The following is a 21943-nucleotide window of genomic DNA, read 5'->3' as shown; positions in this document are numbered from 1 at the left end:
ATATACCCTAAAATAGAGGAACACATTAAAAGTACTCAGTTTGGCTTTTGAAAAGGACTAGGAATTAGAGAGGGTTTGTTTAGCATTCAGATCTTGGTAACGTATATTCATGCTTTATAGATTTTGAGAAGTCATTCGACAATGTCCGTCATCATAAACTAATAAATATTAATTTTATAGCGAATCTTTACTGGAATCAAAAAGGAAACTTACGACTCAAAGATAAATTAACTCCAGATATCAACATTAGGAGAGGAGTCAGACACAGGACTGTATACTGTCACCTAGTACTTTTCAATTTATACTCGGAACATGTATTCCGAGACACTGTCCTCGTAGCTGATTCAATGGAAGGTTTACAAACGTTATTAGATCAAATGGTTGAGAAATGTGAGGAGTATGAAATAAAACTTAATACCAAAAAGACTAAGTACATGATCATCAGCAACAATTCAGTAATCGATGGTGACCTTATTGTGGACAATGAACCATTGAAACGAACGGTAAAGATTAACTATTTGAGAACAACTATTAATGACAAATGGGATCACTCAACAGAAATAACACGTCGCATTAAGAAAGTTAGAGCAGCATTCATTAGACTAAAAAAACATTTTGTGTAGTCACGATCTAAGTTAACAATTTCGCGTCAGGGTATTAAGATGTTACGTGTTTTCTATTCTTTTGTATGGTGTGGAAGCACGGACACCGACTCTTAAAAAGCAACAGGTCGATTGTCACTTTATGTTTATTGAAAATTTCTGATTACTATTGACGCCAATTGAAGTCGAATCACATCAATTCTTATATATTTGGCTGAATTGGCGTTTACTTTTGTCAGATATATTCGATTTACAGCCATTGAAGCCGTATGAGGTCGATTGTCAACTCTTAAAAAGCTCCAAGCTTTCGAAATATGGACATATGGACCGAATCAGCTGGCAGGATAGAGTGCGTAATGACGACGTTATGGTGCAAATGAGAAAGGAGAGAGAGAGAGATTGTTAAGACCAGTAAATGATCTTACTTCGCACATGTAATACGCATTACTAACACGTATAATATATTGCATCTTATCATCTAGGGAAATATAGAGCTGCAGTGAACAAAATTATCATAGCCAACATGATCGCCAACATCCGATAACGGATTCGGAACTACAAGATGAAGTGTAGTTCGTGGGTATTACTTCATACTATTTAAATAAACACATACATATATAAGATGTAGTCACTGAGACTCGTCAGTCTAAGTTGGAATTAATGTATTTTCGAATAAAAAAAAATAATATTTGGGTAGTTGTATCCAGAAATGTGATATATCTTCTTTACTTACTCAACGCATGAATCTCCATATGAGTAACTTAGACTTCTATCTCTTGTTTTATAAGAGAGTGGTAATGCAACTCGTCGAAACATCCCTTTTTCATCGTATATACCAAACACTGAATTTTCTTGCACAATTCCTTCAGCGTAGGGAGACACGTCTTCTTCTGCAATTGAAGACAACATTTTTTTAGTATAATTATTTTATCAGTAATGTCTTTTATTGTAATAAATATTGATTGATTCTGCCATTCATCTATAATGTTTTTATTAAATTTTTCTAATAATAAATCATACTTGTCAATTTTTAGACCCAAAATATTTTGCCAATTTCTGGTTTTAATATAATTCGAGGTAATTTCAAGTTTCGTATGTGCTGGGCTATCCTCAGTATAATCTCTAAAGGAGTTTATAATTTTTGTTTTGATGATCTTGAAGCTTTTACAGAGATTTTCATTTTCTTCCTCACCAAACCGTACCGATTTTTCAGCCGGCCACTGATCAGTTTCCAGGACTTTTAAGTCTGACAATAGTGAGTCATATTCTACCTTACTGGTTGAGGTACCATCCGCTGACGCTGATGTTGATTCTTGACTGGATTTGGTAGAAAACATTCTTTTATTAAGATTGTTTATTACACTGGTTATAAGTTAGCTATGGTTGATGACCTTAATCTTTTGGTTGTTTGTGATGGGAACATTGTTAAAATGGCCCACTTTCTCAGCAACATAAGCTTCAAGAGAAATATTCGCGGTCGCAGCGGTGGTGAAGGGGTGAAGGGTACAGACAGAGTAAGGGGTTTTTTTAACTCCTTCACTAAAAATTATGATTTAGTTTATTTTTTAAATTTATGTAACAGTAATTTTGTCGTTACTGGCCGGAACAAAACATAAAGCATATTTTAAAATACCCAAAAACCAGTACCGGAACGGCGTTCCGACACGTTTCGCCACCATGACACCACTGTGTAGGTATTATTATAATTACCTCCTTCAAGTTATTTCTTAGAACCATCAAAAACTAGCAACTTATGCTGATTTAAATCCTTTTAATTTTACTGTAGAAAATAAATTACTAATAAATCTTCGTAGCGTTTTACCATCGAAGCAATATATATCGATGCATCTGCGAAAGTATCTATAAAATTAATGGATTAAGAGTAATTCTGGCGTGTAGAGCTTGAACAACTGGTAATTACCTTAACATTCAATGAATTTAAAATACCCTTTAACATCGTATTTTGCAGTATTATAGTTTTTCACGAGCAGTCCGATTGTGTGAGGTTAGTTCAGAAGAAAAATATGGCGATCTAGTAACACTCATCGTTAACCTACAGGTTCTCATCCAGAGATGCAGAGATATGAACAGGGTTGCATTTTGTCACCTCTCCTATCAAAATTTATTCCGAAGAAATTTAGGAAAACACTGGCAGAACTATTCGATGGTATCAAAATCATCGGAGACGCAATTAAATATACTAGATATACCGAAGACACAGTAATTACAGCAAATAAGGATGAATCGGTACAAAATATGCAAAAAATATACGCAATTATATTTTCGAAGTCTCCTATTTCTATAATTTTTCTTTTTTTTTTACTTTTTCCTTATAACATCGTTGAGTAAGGAAGAGATAATTCATTTTAAATTTTTATGAACGATTTAGACAATTTATTAAACACTCTTAATAAACTAAATATAAAAGAAGATAATCCAGATTAAAGATGGTAACGGCAAATCCTAAAAATCTCAACTGGGAATTATTTAAATTAAAAGTGGAAAATATCAAACCTTACGACGGCGATATTAATACTTTGAATAAATTTATCATAGAAGTAAAAATCTAATTGCATTTTATATTAATCGTGACTTAAATTTACAAGTATTAGAATGCATACAAGTTAGTGGGAAAAGTTGTGGTTATGGTAGGGAATTTAATGTGCTTAAAGTTCGAAAAAATAATTTCATAATGAATCTACAAGGAAATAATCAGAATAATCAATACAATAATAATAAATCTTTATATAATTACTCATATCGTCAACAGTTTAATAATAATAATAATAATTATAATAGAAATTCTAATTATCCTAGAAATAATAATTGTAACGAATAATAATAATGATAATTACAACAATTTCCGCGTCAACCAATAAATAAAAATCCTAAACCAAAAAGGGTGGCGAAATTATCCTACTGACTGCGCCAGTTATATTTTCGGACATCGAAAATATAACTCGCAGCAAGTGAAGAATTTGGAGTCTGCTTGAATATATCAAAAAAAAAAAACAGAAATACGAGCTCGAGCTATGTTTAACAACATGAAGAAAATATATACCAGCAAAGATATTTTTCACGACTGAAATTAAGTGTAGTAAGTTGCTACATATTTCGAAAATATCCTGGACGGAGCACATCAACAATATGGAAGTTATGTAGAGATTAAGGAAAGAGAAGTTAGTCGACGGAACTGGACTATTTTGACCTCACACTAAGACAAGTTGCACAACCTACACCAGTGATTTGGAGTGTCATCTGTTGACCTATTTAGAAACTCAGTAAAAACGATAATAATAGCCTTGTTAATAGCCAACGTTCGTAACGGATAAGGCAATGAAAGAAGAAGATATTGGTGTTGGAGGAAGTGGTTTATTATTAATAATATAGGAACGAGGTATAAATTATTTAATTGGAATTTCAAGTTACAAATATTTTGAAAATTGATAATATTGAATATTTTATTGCAGTTTTTTTTCTGTTAACTATCACCCTATTCCCTGAAATGACCATTTTTACATTAGATAAAGCGGAAATATAAAAATAGTGTCACATACAATCAAAACATAATAATTATATAGCAAAGTGAAATTATTTATTTGGGTTAGTTATTTATCATGTAATATGTTCAAACAATTAAAAATTACTAAACAGAAATCGCTCCTAGCAATCCATTTTGACCTAATTTTTTTACTAAATTACATATTTAAGCCCATGGTAGCGTAACGTTATATTTTATCTGAACAATTTTAAAAATTAACGATTTTCTTCATTAATTTCATATTGAAAGTTACTTAGAAAATGAATAGGTAAATGTGTGTTCTATTTCAACACCTATTGTTGTTTCAAAATTTGTTTTGTTGCCACGTCTATTATCCGAAAAATCTACTTCTGCTTTTTAGTATGGAACACGAAGTGTCAGAAGATAAACAAACATTCATTATAAGTAGTAGCAATCTGATAAAAGTGTTGTTATCCTTTGTTATAGTAAATGAGATTTTCAAACAGTGGCGGATTTACATATTCGCCACCAGTAGGCTATTAATTTTTTTGCCACCGACCTCTTAAATCTGAGATATCAATCAGCGCTCAATCATTCATAATAGATTTTCAATTAATAAAATTTCAATTTTATAATATGAAAACTACGATTACTTGTGTATTTTTACTTCAAAGAACTATTTAAGCAAATAAAATGCTGAGGTCACCCACCCCCACATAGGAGAATTATTCTTACTTAAAAACCATGCTAGCGTTTCCCAAGCTGAGGTATTCGCTGTGGTTGATTGTAAACGTGGGATAATCAATTTACACTAAAAAAGCAAAGCTGCCGTACAATCCAAAACCGCCGAAATGTTGTGCTCTAGGTTAGTTGTGACTGCATGAAAATCCTACAAGAACTGGTAAGTGATCCAGCGGACTCGTTCACCAGATTGGGATCGGCAAATCCGCCAATAGGCTCAGAACCCATTCTTGGTGTAGCCAAAATTGTTGCTAGCACGTCTCTGAACACTCTGTTTGCGAAGGCGGGCATTATGGACATGGGACATGGGGAAAAATCATAGTAATTATTAGTTCAAAACTATTATTGAGTAATTTGTAGAAATATTTGAATTTCTGTGAAAATTCTGCGAAAAAAATTTGCCGCCTCTTGAAAGTAGGCTACAGTCTACTGAGCCTGTTGGTGAATCCACCACTGTGTTTAATATGAATTTTGAACAGCACATTATCTCTAAGTTGTAAGGCCCGCCGCAAATTGAACCCAGCCACGCACGCGTGAGCCAGGCCCAGCCCATGTCCACTTTTTTTAATAGTAACGCATATTGAACACAGCCCACGCCCACGATTTGTACCCAAATCCCCATTAGTATACAAGATGATAGCGAGCCAGCAGCTTCTTCTCGATCTGGAGTCTGATTCTGAGGATGACAAAAGATTTATTATGTTGCAGCTACCAACAAAAAAAAAGAAGTAAAACAAATGAGTATTTGCGAAAAAGAGTGAGTTACGGAGAGCTTAAGTAATCTGGTGAAATTCCAGAAAATATGTTCAAGTAGGCTAGCTACCCATGACCCACGAAACTGTGTAGCAAGTACAACTCGGTACCACACGAATCAGGTTGGGCCGGAGCTGGCCGTGGGCCCCATAAAAGATTTAGCACCATTCGATTGCTCATCTTGAAAATACAATATTTTTCCATCACATCACGTGTACATCAATTGAATTTCGACACTTTTGTTTTTTTTTATCAAATTAGTTGGTAAAAAGTCAGAGCGATGTACTCGTTAATGAGTATTTACTAGAAAATTGGTTGAAGTTAATATTTTTAGAGCTGATGAATATTGTATTTTCGACCGGCAGACCAAATAATTTATTCGCTTTCCTCTCTTGAATAAAAAAATGTTCTGGTTATGCAACTACGGTATTTTACATTTTTATCTATTTATTTACGATTCGCAAGACAATTGCAAATATCTCTGACAATAATTTCGGCCCCGAAGGTTGAAAGTTGTTTTTAACCTAATTACAGTTTCCTGCCACTAAAGGACAAATACAATTACAGTATTTAAGAGATTTTATAAGTCTTATCTCTGTAATCAATAGTCTTATTTAAAAGAATAGTAATTTGATTTGGTGCGGTGTGTATTTTGAGAAATTTAGTTAACCTCGAATATATCTTTTCTACTTACCTACAGCTCGAATTATTCCGAAAACAATTAAAAATAAAAAGGAAGTAAACAATTAGTAATTATTAATTATACCGTTATCAATTTGTCTTCAGTGATATGTCACTAGTGAATAATAGATTTACATACGATACGAATCAACTGAAGAACTTGGTTTCTCTAAGATTTATAAAAAAAGTAGATCATAAGTGGTAAGTTTGTTTGAATGAATGAAGCAAAATAAATGCAAATATGATTAAAAATATTTCTATTTATTTCAATTAGAGGAACTCATGCAAATCTACAAGTTGAGTCCTTTAAAAAAGTTATGTAATAATTATTTATTACATTTTATAGTGGATTATATACCGCAACTTCTTTTTCAAAACGGCTTAAGAAAAATTTCATGAAAAGTTGAATTCTGTACAACGTTTATAATAAATGTATATAACAGTAATGCTTTTGGAGCAGAAATGTGAAAAGTTGATTTTTGAGACCTTCGACGCCGACAAGATATCTGTTGAGACTTTTGGGTCAGCTTTTAGAATTTGAAAATGAGGGTCTATACAAGTTTTTACATTAATAATCTTCATTTTGAAGTGAAATTCGGAATATGAGTATATTATGTCTATTATCAATATCATAATTACGAAGAGGGTCTCAGGACAACGTGCACAGACAAAAAAAAATACACAAAAATGTTGGAAAAATATATATTTATTGCGTAATGTACTTAATAATCGTCAAGCTCTTCAAATTAGTCATTAATTGCCGACATAACATCTTCATTGTTGGAATCTTTGACCATTGAGCCATTTTTTCCAGGTCTGGAAACGGTAAATAATCCAATGGGGCTGAATCTGGCGAATAGGGTGCATGAGGTTGTAATTCAAATTTTATTTCATTAATTTTGCTCATTGCAATAACGAATGTTTGAACCGGTTCATTGTCTTGATGAAACAACACTTTTTTTTGGACAAATGCGGCCATTTTTGCTTGATTTCTTCGCTCAAACGTTCCAATAAGTTTGTATAATACTCGCCGTCGATAGTTTTTCCTTTTTCAAGTTAGTCAATGTGAAATTTCAGTCAATTGTTTTGACTGTTCTTTTTTTTCAGGTGTGAAGTGATGGATCCACGTTTTATCCATGGTTAAACAAAAATTCGGCTCTATTTCAGTGAAACATTTATAAACACTCGATGGAAACATCTTCAAAACGCTGTTTTAGATCAATTGTGAGCAAACGCGGTACCCATCTTGAGCACAGCTTTCTCATATTCAAATTTCAAGTTAAAATACGATACATCGCACTTTTTGAAATGCCTACTAGCTCGCGCACTTTTAGTCGACGATTATCCAGTATCTCTTTATGGATTTTCTTCAACATTTCTGGAGTCGTCACCTCATTTGGAGGACTTCACAGACCATACGGTCTCGTTTAAACAAAAAGTTCACTATTGAAGTTGCCAACCGAACTAGGTACTTCTGGGAGCATCCTCGTATATGAAGAAAAGAAAGTATTTTGAAACAATCACTATAATTGAAATATTTTCAATACTATACATTTTCTGTTTAATTTTGACGCTGGTATTGATGAACGCTTTCTAATGTTTCTAATTACAAGTTTACTTACAAATACCACGGATTCAATCAATCGATAATTTCAGTATTTTATAAATGTTCCATCGTCTTATGTTTTGTAAACGGCAAAACATCGTTTACCTACATTTGGTACAAGATCATAACCGTAAACCAAAAAAAGGATCAATAATTACTAGACAACTTCTTATTGTTTCTATAATGATTACTTACCAGTTTTTTCTAATACTAACAAACTAAAAATGAAATTAGTCAGCTCTATTTTTGGTATAAACATTCAAAATCAAGTATTAGTACTGTAGGTATAGGAATTATCATCTTTTTCATTTCTTAGACCTTTTTATATATTTTTCGTAATGATTTATGTCGGTTTTAGGTTTCTGTTGATAGAAAATCAGTTCGAAATAACAGATAGGAGTTTGAAGTTTCGACTAATTTCCGTCTTTATTAGAACATTACTTGACATTGAGAATTTGCGTTATTATATTAATCAACAAATCACTTACAACATGAATATCAAAATAAAGATAAAATCAAAATAGAAATTTGTTTTAACAAGAAACATTTAATTCTATTACATTTCAAAAATATGTAGCAGCCATATTGCATCAATATAATTACGCAAATTTTCAATTTCAAGTCATATTTTGATGAAGACCGAAATGCCACCTGTTATATTAAACTGTTTTGTATTGAAAGAAACCTAAAATGAACATGAAAACCATTTATAATCTGAAATATTGGCGCTATTTAAATTCCATGTTTCATATTTATGATAATAGACAATATTCAAAAACTAAATAATGATTTATGAAGTAGAAACTCCTAAAAAGTGTCTTCTGCAGTAGTTATAAGAGACCTTACCTGTCTCATAATCATATGCCATTCTTCTTTTGGTTGGATAGTACATTTCACTTCCAGCTCGTCTATTCTTCTTCTCGTACTGTTGAATGTCTTCTATTGCGGCGTAATTTTCTTGATCGCTTAAGATAGAATCGAATCTTTCTTCTCTGATATTCGTCATTGCAGATGCAAAAGATGAAGATACTATAAAAATTGAAATAAATTAGTGGATTTTGACTTTTCTTGGAAATATTTCGAGTATTCATAACTATGTCATTCCATGTAAAGTATACTGAAAATTGTTTACCTGGCTTAGCTCTTTTTCCGGGTAAATAATCGAATGAATTTGTCGGTTCTGCAAATTCTCCTGAACTTCCACTAGGACCACTATGACTAGAACTAAGCTCCATGGAGTCGAGGTGCTCCCTAATATAAGCGTAATTCTCCAAATCCCATGGATCTATGTAAGGTTCTTTATCCACAAGAGAATCGTCCGTCTCGTTTTCAGTTGGTGACCAGTAATAAGAATCACCTGGCATTTTGAATCCTAAAAGAAGAACAACAATAAGGCTCATCACGACAAATAAAGGCCGAAATAATGCTGACAATTATTAGACAGAAACCAAAAAAGAATACATGAAGATATAGAAAGAATTGTTGGAGGGAGAGGATGTGGTGAGGATCATAATAAAACAAATGCTAATAAGGCTGGAATATATGGAGAGATGGACTGGAAGTTGGGATAAGAATGATGGTGGAGAGATTTGGTGAATAAGCAAATTGCTATAGATATGCAAAAATGGAGAGAGATCTTAAACGAGCTGAACGGTGAAGAGCGAGCTTGACATTAAAAGAACCTCAGAAGGTCATATGAATTCTATATAAACGTACTGAAAGTTGCGTTGATGTATTCATTTGTGGTAATACATTCCTGAAATCTACTACTTAGTCACCGAGCCTCAACCCTTTAGGAAATTTGTGAGGTTTATTAAAGTGCAGAGATAAGCGCTACAAAAGCTTTAAAAGAGAGAGAGAGAGAGAGAGAGAGAGAGAGAGAGAGAGAGAGAGAAATGCTTTATTGTCAAAAAATTGTTACAATTTTTAGATAGAAGCTTGTAGAAACTAGATACAAATAAAAAAAAATTCCAATATACAGAAGAAAACTATAATGAGTAACAAAATTATTGGTAAGAGAATTAAATATTATAAGAATAGTTTACAGAATGGAAGGCACTTTCCAGTAAATATGCCCTAAAATTATTGCGAAATGCAGGAAAAGATGATATCGATTTGATTTCAATTGGCAAGTGATTGTGCAATTTTTTTGGATTGTAAAATATTGAGCCCTTAACTTATACTGAACGTGGAGAACCGCGTACTTACGAATTGGGCAAACGGATTCAAAGATGAATAAGGAAGGAGGAATCAAAATTTTCAATCTTTTAAAAAAGTCCCTGCTGTAAACCCCGTGGTTTGGTCTCTTTTGTAGTTTGGACATTGAATCAAATTGGGGAAGGATAAAGTGGATAGATTTATTTCTTTGGAAACTGATCTCAGCGCAAAACTAAGAAAAGCTGAAACGCAGCCTGAGCTCGCAGACTATGGAAATCTCATAATCTTTATGCAAACAGAATTTCTAGCGTAATAAAAGCAAAAATTGGACCTAAAAAGTATTGGGTTTCTATTAAAACTCATATAAATCTAAGTACACTATGTTGTAGTCAAAAAAATTGACAGATCGTGTTAAATACTCTTGGAAAAAATTGTAGAATGATGGATATGTACTACGACAATGTCGTATACGGGGTGAATGAATATTCTTCTGACTTCTTTTTTAGGAAAAGGAGAGAAATAAATGGAAAAATAAATGTAAAGCATTAATTTGAAAAGTGGGTGGATTTCTACGAGAAAGTTTACTAAATATATGGGTAATAGATAATGGTACAAATTGAGTAAGAAAAAGAAAAGGTTATTGAATTGGTGGTAAGGTTCAAAACAATCTTTAAAAATGTCTCATCAATGGTACTAAAATTGAAAAATTCTGCATCCGAAATAAATAAATAAAACGTTTTTACTAAAATGCGATAAAACACAATAAATAAAATCACCGTTAAGTGTGACCATTCCCATAAAATTTTCATGTATATGTAAATTTCGTGGGACCTTTTCAATAAGCGTAATAAACAAAAGATTTTATAATGCTCAAGACGTTGCCGTTCTTAAACGAGAGTTGCATAAATATTAACAAATTGGTTTATTGTTTTTGCTAAAATGTTATGGGTAGGTAGAGAAAAATTTTATTTCTGTTACAATTAAATGTGTTCGAAATACTTAATCGCCGACATACATACATTAATAAACAATACTTATATACCATGTGGAATAAAAAAAGAAGGAATAAACTCGTTAGGTACTTTATAAGATTCTGATAAGATTTTGTACCAGTTCGTTGATTCCACCTATTCCATTATTTTCATTTACAAGACATCGTCGGGTAAAATACTAAAAAGATCTTCATAAGTGAATTGTTTTGACGATTTTCTAGTGTGACTTCTCCGATATGCTTTCAAATCTTCTTTCCTGAATTCTTGTAATTCTTCGGATAGTTGCCCTATGGGATATGTATCTACGTTTTTCAACATCGCTTCTTTTATTATTTTTTGGTAGTGACTTTTTGTCTATTTTGTATCAACAATGAGCGCCAATGCTTCATCTGGTGTATAAACCATTTTTATCACGATTATTCTCTTATCATAAACTTGCTCTTCTTCTTCTTCTTCTACATTTGAGCTGCTAAGCCAACTCTGATGCCCCAATTCTTCTCCAACAGATTTGGTTTTTCTTCTTTTAGTTCTCGGTACAAAGTTACTTCGGAGCGTTTCTTGCAAAAAATTGATGGTGTCTCATCATGCAAATAGGAAATGAAAACAGTTCATTAAGCCAAGCACCATTTTGCTCCCGAAATCTTGTTTCTATTCTATTAGTGATTGGCCACCTTTTCGAAAATGCGAAACAGCTCACGAATACTACGTCCTACAGATTTTAAAGTTTCTTGACCATGCCCTTCAGATATTAAATGATTGCGGACAATATTCTGAGCATGTTGATATTTTTTCATATTATTTTACTCTTCATTTCTTGCCAAATGGTGAACGGAACCTTACGATTCGTGAAATGGCATAAAAATTATTTTTTAAAGGGGCCGCTAATTTTCGTTTAGCATATTATATGTACTGTGCTTTTTTTTTAAACAAACAATTAAAACGTGACTAGGCGGGTCTAATTTTGTATCTCTACAAAAATTTTACTATTTATTAGTTTTACTTTGACTTTAATATTTATATATTAATATCCAAATATGTTCCAAGATTCCTTTTTTCCATAACTAGATTATATCCGAAAAACACAAATACTTAAATAGCTCAAAATTTTCTTTAGATTTACATCCCTTTTGCGGCATTCCTGAACTCTTGTTGGTTACAACTCATCCCATTCAGGTTTCCTGGACAATATCATCTTATTTTTAAATTCTTTGTTGATGTAGTAAAGTGAAAAAGCAAACTCTGTATTGATGCAACAAAATGTATGCATTAATGCATCGTGATTGATTCGATTCTCTGAAAGAACATTTTCTTGCACTTCTGTACTTAAATCGAAAGTAGATCATGGTTAAACTCACATATCGTATTAAGAGAAAAAAGATATATCTATATAAATACCTGTTTACCGAAATTGGAAGTAAACTAAATATCAGTAATATTGAAAATAACTGCAAATTAGATTTGCACGGACTAGTACGCTATGAATAAAAAAAATATGCTCGTGGAAAAAAAGCTGTTAGTCTACACAGCAATAGAAAATGAATTTATGTATGAACGGAAATTGAACGGAAAAGAGAGCCGCTGAAGTGACAACCCTTTTAGAAGAAGGTTTTAGCTAGAGAACTGCGGTGGTTAGACTTAATCTGAGTTGTTTAACAATTCGGTAGATTCACTAACGTTACCAATAAACCAGTGAGTTTACTACCAAGCCTCGAACTGGAACATCAAGGGAAATCACCAACCGAGATGACCGATTTTTAGCGTTAAATTATTGAGTTGTATTAAGAAGAAAGGTTTTGGAAAAAAAATCAAAACCTGCATAACAGCAACAGGCCTTGACAAGATCGAGGTAAAATATCTTAATGGCGCTCCGGAGAGCGTTTTACAGTGTTTAGTAAAGAAAATAACAGACAATCTCTTCTTACTTTAGAACTGAAAATGTACGACTTGCTTCTTTAGTAAAATCTGAATCTTGCTTTAATGAAAAAGTAAATATGAGCTGAGTTTTCATATCTACAAAAAATTTTTCTAATTCAGTGATTCAAAAATTGATATATCTCCAGATCAAACAAACGAAGAAAAACTCAACGGTATAGAAAAAAGCTTAAAAATCGTTCATAAAAATCAAAAATTTTCTTAGAAATCACCGATCAAATGACTCCGACAATATAGTACAGTTAATTATAAGGCATTAAGCTATAAAATGTCTCTAAACAAAAATTTCTTTTTATTTTCACATTTGGACTTTTTCTTCTCTAATTTTGGGGCTGTTAGTGAAATAAACGATACAATACCAGCCCCTACTATTCACCTCTAAAATAATTTCGAGATTTAACATTTCGAAAATGTACTCTGCCGTTCTTCAAAGGAGAAAACAACTACTTTCCTGGCTAGTGCCACGATAAACGTTGAATTACATCTCCTCTGGAGAGCGTGATATCAATCGACCCCGTTCTTTATAAACCCATCTAAGATTTTCCTTGTTACATGAAAAAATATGATTTTTTGATTACTTGCGTAATTATATGACATTTCATGAATTGTAGCTAGACATTTTGAAATGACACGGAATCCCAGACTATGACAAGTCGTTGGGGTCTCCCTCGAGAACTTATAAATAACTTCATAAACCATCAGGTTTGATTTAATGTTGAGGTAGACATGTAAGTATGAATAATTTATAACATTATCTGTTGTAAATGAAATTGCATTTCGTGTTTTGTTTTTAAATAAACTGGAATAACTGACATAATTTGAACAAAATACTATTTGAAGATAGAAATATCAGAAAATATTTGAAATCGTTAAAAGCATTCCGAAAAAATATCAAGTATATACACGGAGGATGTTTCCAACCTTCACCTGAGATGTCAGCACTCTGTATAAGTTTAGATTAATATTTGCGCTTTCGTTGAACCCCCCGACACGGTAACTCCGCATTTTAAGAGCAAGTGTCGAGTTATACATCGGAGACAGCCATACAGAAGGCGAAGGACTACTCGGATTAGATCTTTTCTTGACAAAAAAGGTTGGAAAGAGTTTACCGAGGCAGCGAAAGACACATAAACACACACACACACAATAAGAAGACCAGGAAAAGAATTCAAGAGTGTATAGCCAACAGACAAAAAGATAAGACTTCCCAGAATATCCCACAGGGGAGAGGAAGGAGTCTACGTGCGAAACTGCGACGCGAACGAGGATGAGGACCTGTCGAAATGACAGGGGGTTCATGGAAGATCCTTTTTCGCACTCATCCGTGGATTTATTCGAGGGCGAATGCTTAGAGGGACGGGTTTTCTCACGCCCGCGTGTGTGCGTTCGTTGAGTAGTTCTCATCGGAATTTCAATCATCGTGATGCTTAGATGGAAAAAATTGAGTTTCTAAGGCTGTCAGTGAATATTTGTTTTTCAAAGACAATACGTCTATTCAAACGAAGGGTAGTTAGACACTCCTCAAAATCATGTACATAAAATTTTGGAAAAGTAGATCCTATTCTTTATAGGACAGAATGCAGCTCATCATGGTGGATGGTAAAGTGTACAACGCTGTTCCACACACCTTATCCACAATGTTCTTCAATTTTTCTATCAAAAAAATGACAGATAAAGCATGCTACCTTTGGTCAAACAAGGAAAAACGGAGACTCAAGAAGCACTTAAGTGTGAAACGTACTGTACACGTGCGGAAAGCTGATTTTGGCAACACGAATGATATCGCCACCTACAAGTAGCTGCTGAAATCACTGGAGTTAGCTTCGATCTTATTTACCGCCTAAAAGTGATATGAAACGGTCATAAGGTGAACTTGAAAAAATTCGAAGATCATGGGATGGAAACGGTCAAGCTTCACGTTGAGCTGTATCTATGCCAGCCTAGGTTCCCACGCTCCATAAAATTCTTCTGCACGAGACAACTGTGATGGAACATACTCTATTACCAATTGGATTAACATACGAAGAAGCTGCAGGAACAAGCAATTCAGTAGGAGATACATTCTCGGAAGAATCTGGAGGCAAACTTAAGGAGACATATTTTGAATAATCGTTAGAGGTTATTACGATTTTTATTCAATAGTGTTTAGTTTTCTTGTTTCTACGCTTTGGTTGTCACTTTTGTTCAGTTTGGATCATAAGCACATGCCTTATTGACGCGGTATAAGCAAAACGAATCGGAATTTTTACGTCGATTTATAACTGTAGATAAAATGTGGATCCACTATGAAATTTCTGAAACGAAGAAACTGTCCAGGACATCCGATTACACGGGGCGAATCTGTTTCTAGAAGGCTGGAAGACTTAAAAGGAAACTGATTTGATAAATAAATATGATTATAGGGAAAAAATATCTTCATTTGGATGATAACTCTTGAGAAGATCCTTGTGTAATCGTTCCATTTGCCTATGTTTTATGGTCAAATATCGAGATAACCTGATTGTTTTTTATTAACTTTTTAACGCAATTCATCTGAGAGATCAAGTACATCTCTTATTATTGTTCCCTTAACCGAAAAAGAGAGGCTAGAAGTTTTAATGACGGTAAGTTACTTGAAAGTATTAGTATATATATTAGTATTATAATTTTTATATTTTCCTGTCAATAGAAGACAACTCGTTTGTAATAAAGTTTTTAAAAAATAAAAACTGTACCCATACAAAGTTCCACTTGTTCGGGAACTCTTGAGATAGGATTTTTGTGAAATATTCATGAGGCATTGTGATAAAAATCCGAATTATCTAAATACTGGTAGTATTTTAAAACGTTTTGCTCAAGTGATACAGTAAATCTACACAATTCTCCGTATTGGGTTTGGCAAAACCCCCACTGGATTCGATTAAAACACACCCAGCGTCCCAAAAAAATTATATTTGGGTAGGAAAATTCATTGGTCTATAATATAGAAATATTAATTCTTTTATGGGAATTTAACAGCTGAGCGATATTTTGAACAACTTTGTATGGTAGTGCATCTAATTTCGACATTTCCATATCAAAAAAATTGGGAAAACTTTATCTAAATATTTACAAATGATTGGACCATATGGTGGATTGCTAATTATTATGGAGTTTTTCTGGTGTTAATATTAACAAATCGAGTCCCAACCTCTCAGTTCTTCCAAGGAATGCCGATCACTCCGTAGTACCTCAGCCAGATATAGTAATCCAAAATATTCAGCTACCTCTGTAGGCTTTGCGTTTCTAACTCTTAGAAAGATAGATGGAAGGTCTACTCTCTGTTGTAAAACTTGTTAGACCAAAATATTTTCTACTCATTTTAGTCAATGTAATCCCATACACGCTCCATTTGTCCAATTTTATAGTGTAAGAGACCTATAAACTGATGCTTCCAATAAACTAAGCGCATCTGTTAATACTTTCTGCTCAACCATCGGTTACAGCTTTATTAGCGTATAATTAGATACATTAAACTTTATGTTACTACCATAAAACAGATTTTCACTTTAACAAGCTCCCTTAAAAAATTTTAAACATTACAACATCAATTTATAATTAATAATATTATTAGTTGAACGGCATCTAAAAAATGCGCCGTTGCGTGTCCGACAATTCAAATGTAAATAAAGAAAGCCACTACAGGTATTTTTGTTTGTATTAACTTTCATCTGTTTAAACCCATTGTTACGGTTCGCTATAAAAGATACCGAGATATATCTTTACATGCATCTGGTTGAAAAAATAAGCGTCATTAAAATTCTAAAGTACTAGTTGTGGAAGAGATTTCCGCAATATACTAAAATAATTGTACACAAACTTATGTAACGGTAAATAGGTGACATATTTTCTATTACACATTGAAATAGTACTTTTGAGGTTTCTGTTAGAGAATTGTTTTGCCAGTACTCACCAATTCAACAATTCAAGGTATAGCACTCACCAATTACATGAATATTTTGTCGAGTGTCGTTTTGAATGTTGTATTTTGAGTGACATGAATTGAATAATTTATAAAAAATTTAAGATGTCACAATGTCAAATATGGATAAGTTTGCAAATACTGCATAATTTAAATTTAAAGATGCTTTTTTCCACTGTGAATACAGTGTACAAATCACCTTTATTATTTCTGAAATACGAGAGGAGTATGAGAAATTTCGAGGCGAGTGCTCTATGTAAACCTCAAATCAGTTATCCTAATTGCAATTTAGTTTTTTGAACGAAAGTGATGTAATCCAATTAGATCCTTTCCAAATATGAACAAATAAATGATTCCTTTCTTTTTTTTTGGTATTTTCATTTCATTTTTTATGATATTTTTATATATATATATATATATATATATATATATATATATATATATATATATATATAATGATGAAACGATGTCTTATAAAAAAAGTACTGATATTATCTTTTAATTTCTTGAATTTATGCTCTTGATGTTAAATATTCTAATAAATTTTTTATAGAAATTAATTTCAACCAATATATTTCGTAAAGATTGGAATTCAAAAGTAATTTTTATGAAAAAAACCTACTTATTATTAACATATATTCAAAATGATGAATATATATTCAAGAAAATGATTTTGTAACCTATCTGTTCATCTCTGTGGTGTTACTGATTCCCCACGAGCTAATACAACTGATATTATGAAATATTAATAAAAAAATTAGATCAGAAGTTTGCAGACGGTTAACTATATAGAATTATATCATTGAAACAATTATACAAGTTGTTTCTTATACGGAAATTATGAAATTTTGATCTGGATTTGCACGGTTTTATATTTTAACTAATTAGTACATTCTTTTAGCTACAAAACGTTAATTCTAATAAATCTATGCTTTCATCCATTTCATTATATTATCAAATTGTATAATGGAGCTAGACATTCATTCATTTCAATCTATATTAAAGTAAACATATCGTTGAGTATTTTGTACCCCCTTGAAAAACATGATTACAGCAGCAATTATTTTATAGAAATAATATTATATAAAGTAAAGCTTTTAGTAATAAAAATAACAGTTTTGTGAATTAAGAATGCATTAGTTTAAGAAAAGTTTGAAACAATTTGACATATATTCGACTGAAGAAAATTGTCTTTTGAGATTGCGCTTTCACTTACAAATGCACAAACAGCGTAAATCATTTCTGACAAATTGAGTTTGCTGCTAGGTCCTGCAGAAATTATCGTTTGTTTTTATAAACGGTAATTGAACAAGACTTGAGTTTGTATTGCACCACACTGCACAAGAATGCTTCAAAATGTGTTGGATGAAGCAAATGTGTAGACTAAATCAGATAGTGGAGTCACTGGAAACGAATTCTATTTTTCACACGTGATAATTAGCGAATAGGACAAATTATCCTCTGATTGCTCATCTGGAGCTGGTTATGGCGATTGAAGGATAATGGTACAAATTAATTATTTCATTGCTACGGGGCGTATCAATTTATTACCTTTATTGAAATATTTTCTGATTTTATTCCTACTATTTGTGTATCAGCTTTTTAGATGCTTCAGATAAATTATTTGGTAATCTAAGTAATTGCACCGTCTCCAAATACATCCACAGTTTTGCTCTTTTTATTGAGTCGAAGATTGTTACTTGATCTATAAATTTTTTTCCTTTTTCAGATAAGTTTTTGACAAAAAATTTTTGTCATTGGTTTTTTTTTTGTATAGTTTGAATAATGCCAACTCTTCTTCCAATTTAAATTCTACGTATTCTACATAGTCTTTTCACTAAAAACTTAATGTATAGCTTATTTTCACTAGATTCACGACTCTATTATCACCTTCTCTTTCTCCTTCTCTATATGCAGGTATTATAAAGTTATGTTCCAGTCTCTTGGTATTCTTTGTTCCTTCCTGCTCTATGCGTATTCCCCAAATCCATTTTTTTTCTTTTTGTCTACACATTTTATCATTTTCTTTCGTTGTGATTTTGGTTTTTACTGCCTCTACATCTTGTTATGTGTGTCTAGAATTTTCGATTATTTACTTTTTATAGTTCTGCTCATAAAATTTCCTTCGTTATCCCATATCCTCTTGCCTTGTGGTATTTATTTACCTCCTTTTTCCTTTTATTATAATAATCTTTAACTTCTTGTGTTTTTCTTGTCCACCATCTTCTCATGTTTTTTATCTCTCCATTGCACTCATTCCATTCAGTTGGTTTTTCATATTTCATCATATTTCATCTTTTCTGAAGCTATCAATACTATTTGTATTAAATGGCATTCAGCTTTCTTGTAAATTAGACTATTTCCTTTTCTAGTATTTGAAATTGTAGATTTGTTTAATTCTCATTCTATTTCTGTTCTATTTTGTAAATATATTGTAAATTGGTGTAGTCCATTATAGTCATATCAATCACATATTCAACCACTTGTCTCGATCCTTTCATAGAAAATATATGAAGACAAATTTTTTAACTGAATTTCGATTTATATACAATCAGACACCGAAATTTCCAGTACCAGAACCCTCTAGAATATTTAGAAGTACATTACTTCGATTTGGTTGTTAGATCAATAATAGCATTCGTACACATTTTGAAACTTTCCAGATCAATCCAAAAATTTCTAGAACTTTCTAGAACATTCTAAATTGATCAAGATGAATTGCGCTCAATTTGGAACTTTCCAGATCATTCGAGAAATTTCTAGAACTTTTAGTAGAAATATTCTAAATCGATCATAATAAATTGCATTCCTTTTTGAACTTTCCAGATCATTCTGGAAATTTCTAGAACATTCTAAGCCGATAAGAATAGTTTGCACTCATATTAGAACTTCCCAGATAATTCCATAAATTTCTAGAACTTTTAGAAATATTCTTAATCGATCATAATAAAATGCACTAATTCTGGAAGTTTCCAGATCATTCCAGAAATTTTGGGATTATTTCACAAGTCCTCATGCTTTAGAAAAGGACAGAAAGATATGTTTTCATATTTTTGCCATCCACAACCACCCTCTGCGACCAAACTTATTTACTATGAACTATGGAAACCACCAACGGAACCCAATCAACGGAAAGTTGATTGGGGTTGGTGGTGATTGCGAAAACCGTACCAACAAAACAACAAAACATTATTAATTATACAGAATTCCCTGCAACTTGAAGGATTAAAGGATAAATGTAGGTACGATTGTCTCTAGATTGTTTGTGATATATTTTATTTTGAATATAGAAATTCCATCCCAAAATTTATTAAATGATTAAATGATAATGTCCATGCTTTCACAAATCATTAACTTGCTTATTCGTTTGTACACACCTCTTTTACAAATTTTCTTTTCGATACACAATTTAAATCTCTTACGACTTCATATATACTGGTTCTTAAGAAGACATTTTTGTTGTTCGAAACTAGACAATTGCGAAAGTGTGTTAATGCCAGTATATTAATTTTTCTCGTTTATACTACTAACTATCTGTACCTTCGCTTATACATTTTCACAATCACTGGCTTCGTCGTGTAAATAATACATAAGACACAAGGTTTTATATGAAATCGAAGATTGTTTTGAACAATTAATATTTCATATAAATACCAGGTTTTTAATGACGGCAGCAGAAAAACTAAATCTTGAATGAATTTTTACAAACGGTGAGAGATATTTAGATCATTTTTTATATACATAATCATTACATAGGGCAATGATAAAAACTTTTACACCTTTACTTAAAATTTTATAATTAAATTTATTGAATTCATCGATTTTAAAAGATGGTGTATTTCAGTATGATGTTTACTCGCATTTGTAGAAAATCTTCCAAGAATTTTTGTTATATTTTTGACAAATTTCAAATTTAAAAAACGCACAGTAATGTACCCCTGACTCAAACTGACAGCATAATGCAGCGGTACAACATGAGATGTTCTTATCTATCATACTAAATCAAACTGATCTGGATAAATTCTGGGAGCATCATAAAGTATACATGTACGAGCTCAAGATAGAAGTAGGATACAAAGGAAAAAGAGGAATAATTCTATAAGTAATCCTATGTAAATATTGTCACGAACAATTTTGAAAATGGTTTTCCCTGTCCCATTACAATGGAATGTTGAAAATTCGGCTAATTCGCGCGGCGCTTTTCTGACGACATCTTTCATATTTTTTATGAATGACGGAAATAACTTTTTTAGTAGCAGGCGGTTTATTTACAGTATTTCTTCTAAATAATTACTAGGAAAGTATATTTATTTATTTCCTTTCGCTCTAGAACTTTGTAGAATTTTATTTAGGTATATAAATGATTTGTGTAAACGCTGTTAGTTAGTTTTAAATAGTAGTGAAAATAACGAATTAGTAGAAGTAATCGCGGAAATTATTTAAGCAATATTTATAAGTGAATTATTATAAGTTAAATGTAGTGCATAGTGTGTAAATAAATCAAGAACTTAAGAGACAGTGTTTATCAATTAACTCTTCGAATAGAAGGAATATGAATAAATACGAAAAATGTTACAATACAAACCGTATTATTTATGAAGCATGGGGCTTCGTTAATTCCCCCAAATAAGGGCTTTATGTTATTCAATGAAAAGCATATTGTTCTAAAAAGGTAGGTGTGCTAAATAACTAATACCAGATTTACATTCTATCAACAAAAATTCATGAAAATCGTCTCAAAAATAATTAATTTCTAAGCTTGCGTTATCAAAAAATGAATAATGTATTATCTCTTCCAACTTCATAAAGTGTCAGTTCAAATTACTTGTAGAAAACAATGAGTAATTTAGTTTTTGTAACAATATCCAAGGAATAAATTTTCCTTTCATGAATTTCTAATGGTTATATATAGATGTCGTTTCAATTTCTTTCACAAACGTCCATAACCGGGCTTCACTATAACTTCTACCTATTGGGAATATAATCTATTAGTATTTGTTATTTAAGACGTAATAGCTAATACTCGATATGCAATTA

The 21943-nt window shown here is 32.0% G+C and overlaps 1 protein-coding gene across 1 annotated transcript in view; it reads right to left on the bottom strand.

The window, feature by feature from the left end:
• Positions 1–21943, bottom strand: part of LOC130451121 (uncharacterized) — a 36427-nt gene that overhangs the window by 3692 nt on the left and 10792 nt on the right. The window contains exons 2-4 of the mRNA XM_056789944.1: positions 9018–9257; positions 8732–8914; positions 1336–1492 (exon numbers count right to left, since the gene is read on the bottom strand). Of these exons, the coding sequence (XP_056645922.1) occupies positions 1336–1492; positions 8732–8914; positions 9018–9249 (572 nt within the window). The 5' untranslated portion in view covers positions 9250–9257. The remainder of the gene's footprint in view (positions 1–1335; positions 1493–8731; positions 8915–9017; positions 9258–21943) is intronic.

The sequence above is a fragment of the Diorhabda sublineata genome, chromosome 1, assembly GCF_026230105.1.
Source record: "Diorhabda sublineata isolate icDioSubl1.1 chromosome 1, icDioSubl1.1, whole genome shotgun sequence".
Lineage (NCBI taxonomy): Eukaryota > Metazoa > Arthropoda > Insecta > Coleoptera > Chrysomelidae > Diorhabda > Diorhabda sublineata.
This window is presented reverse-complemented; position numbering and strand designations above follow the sequence as displayed.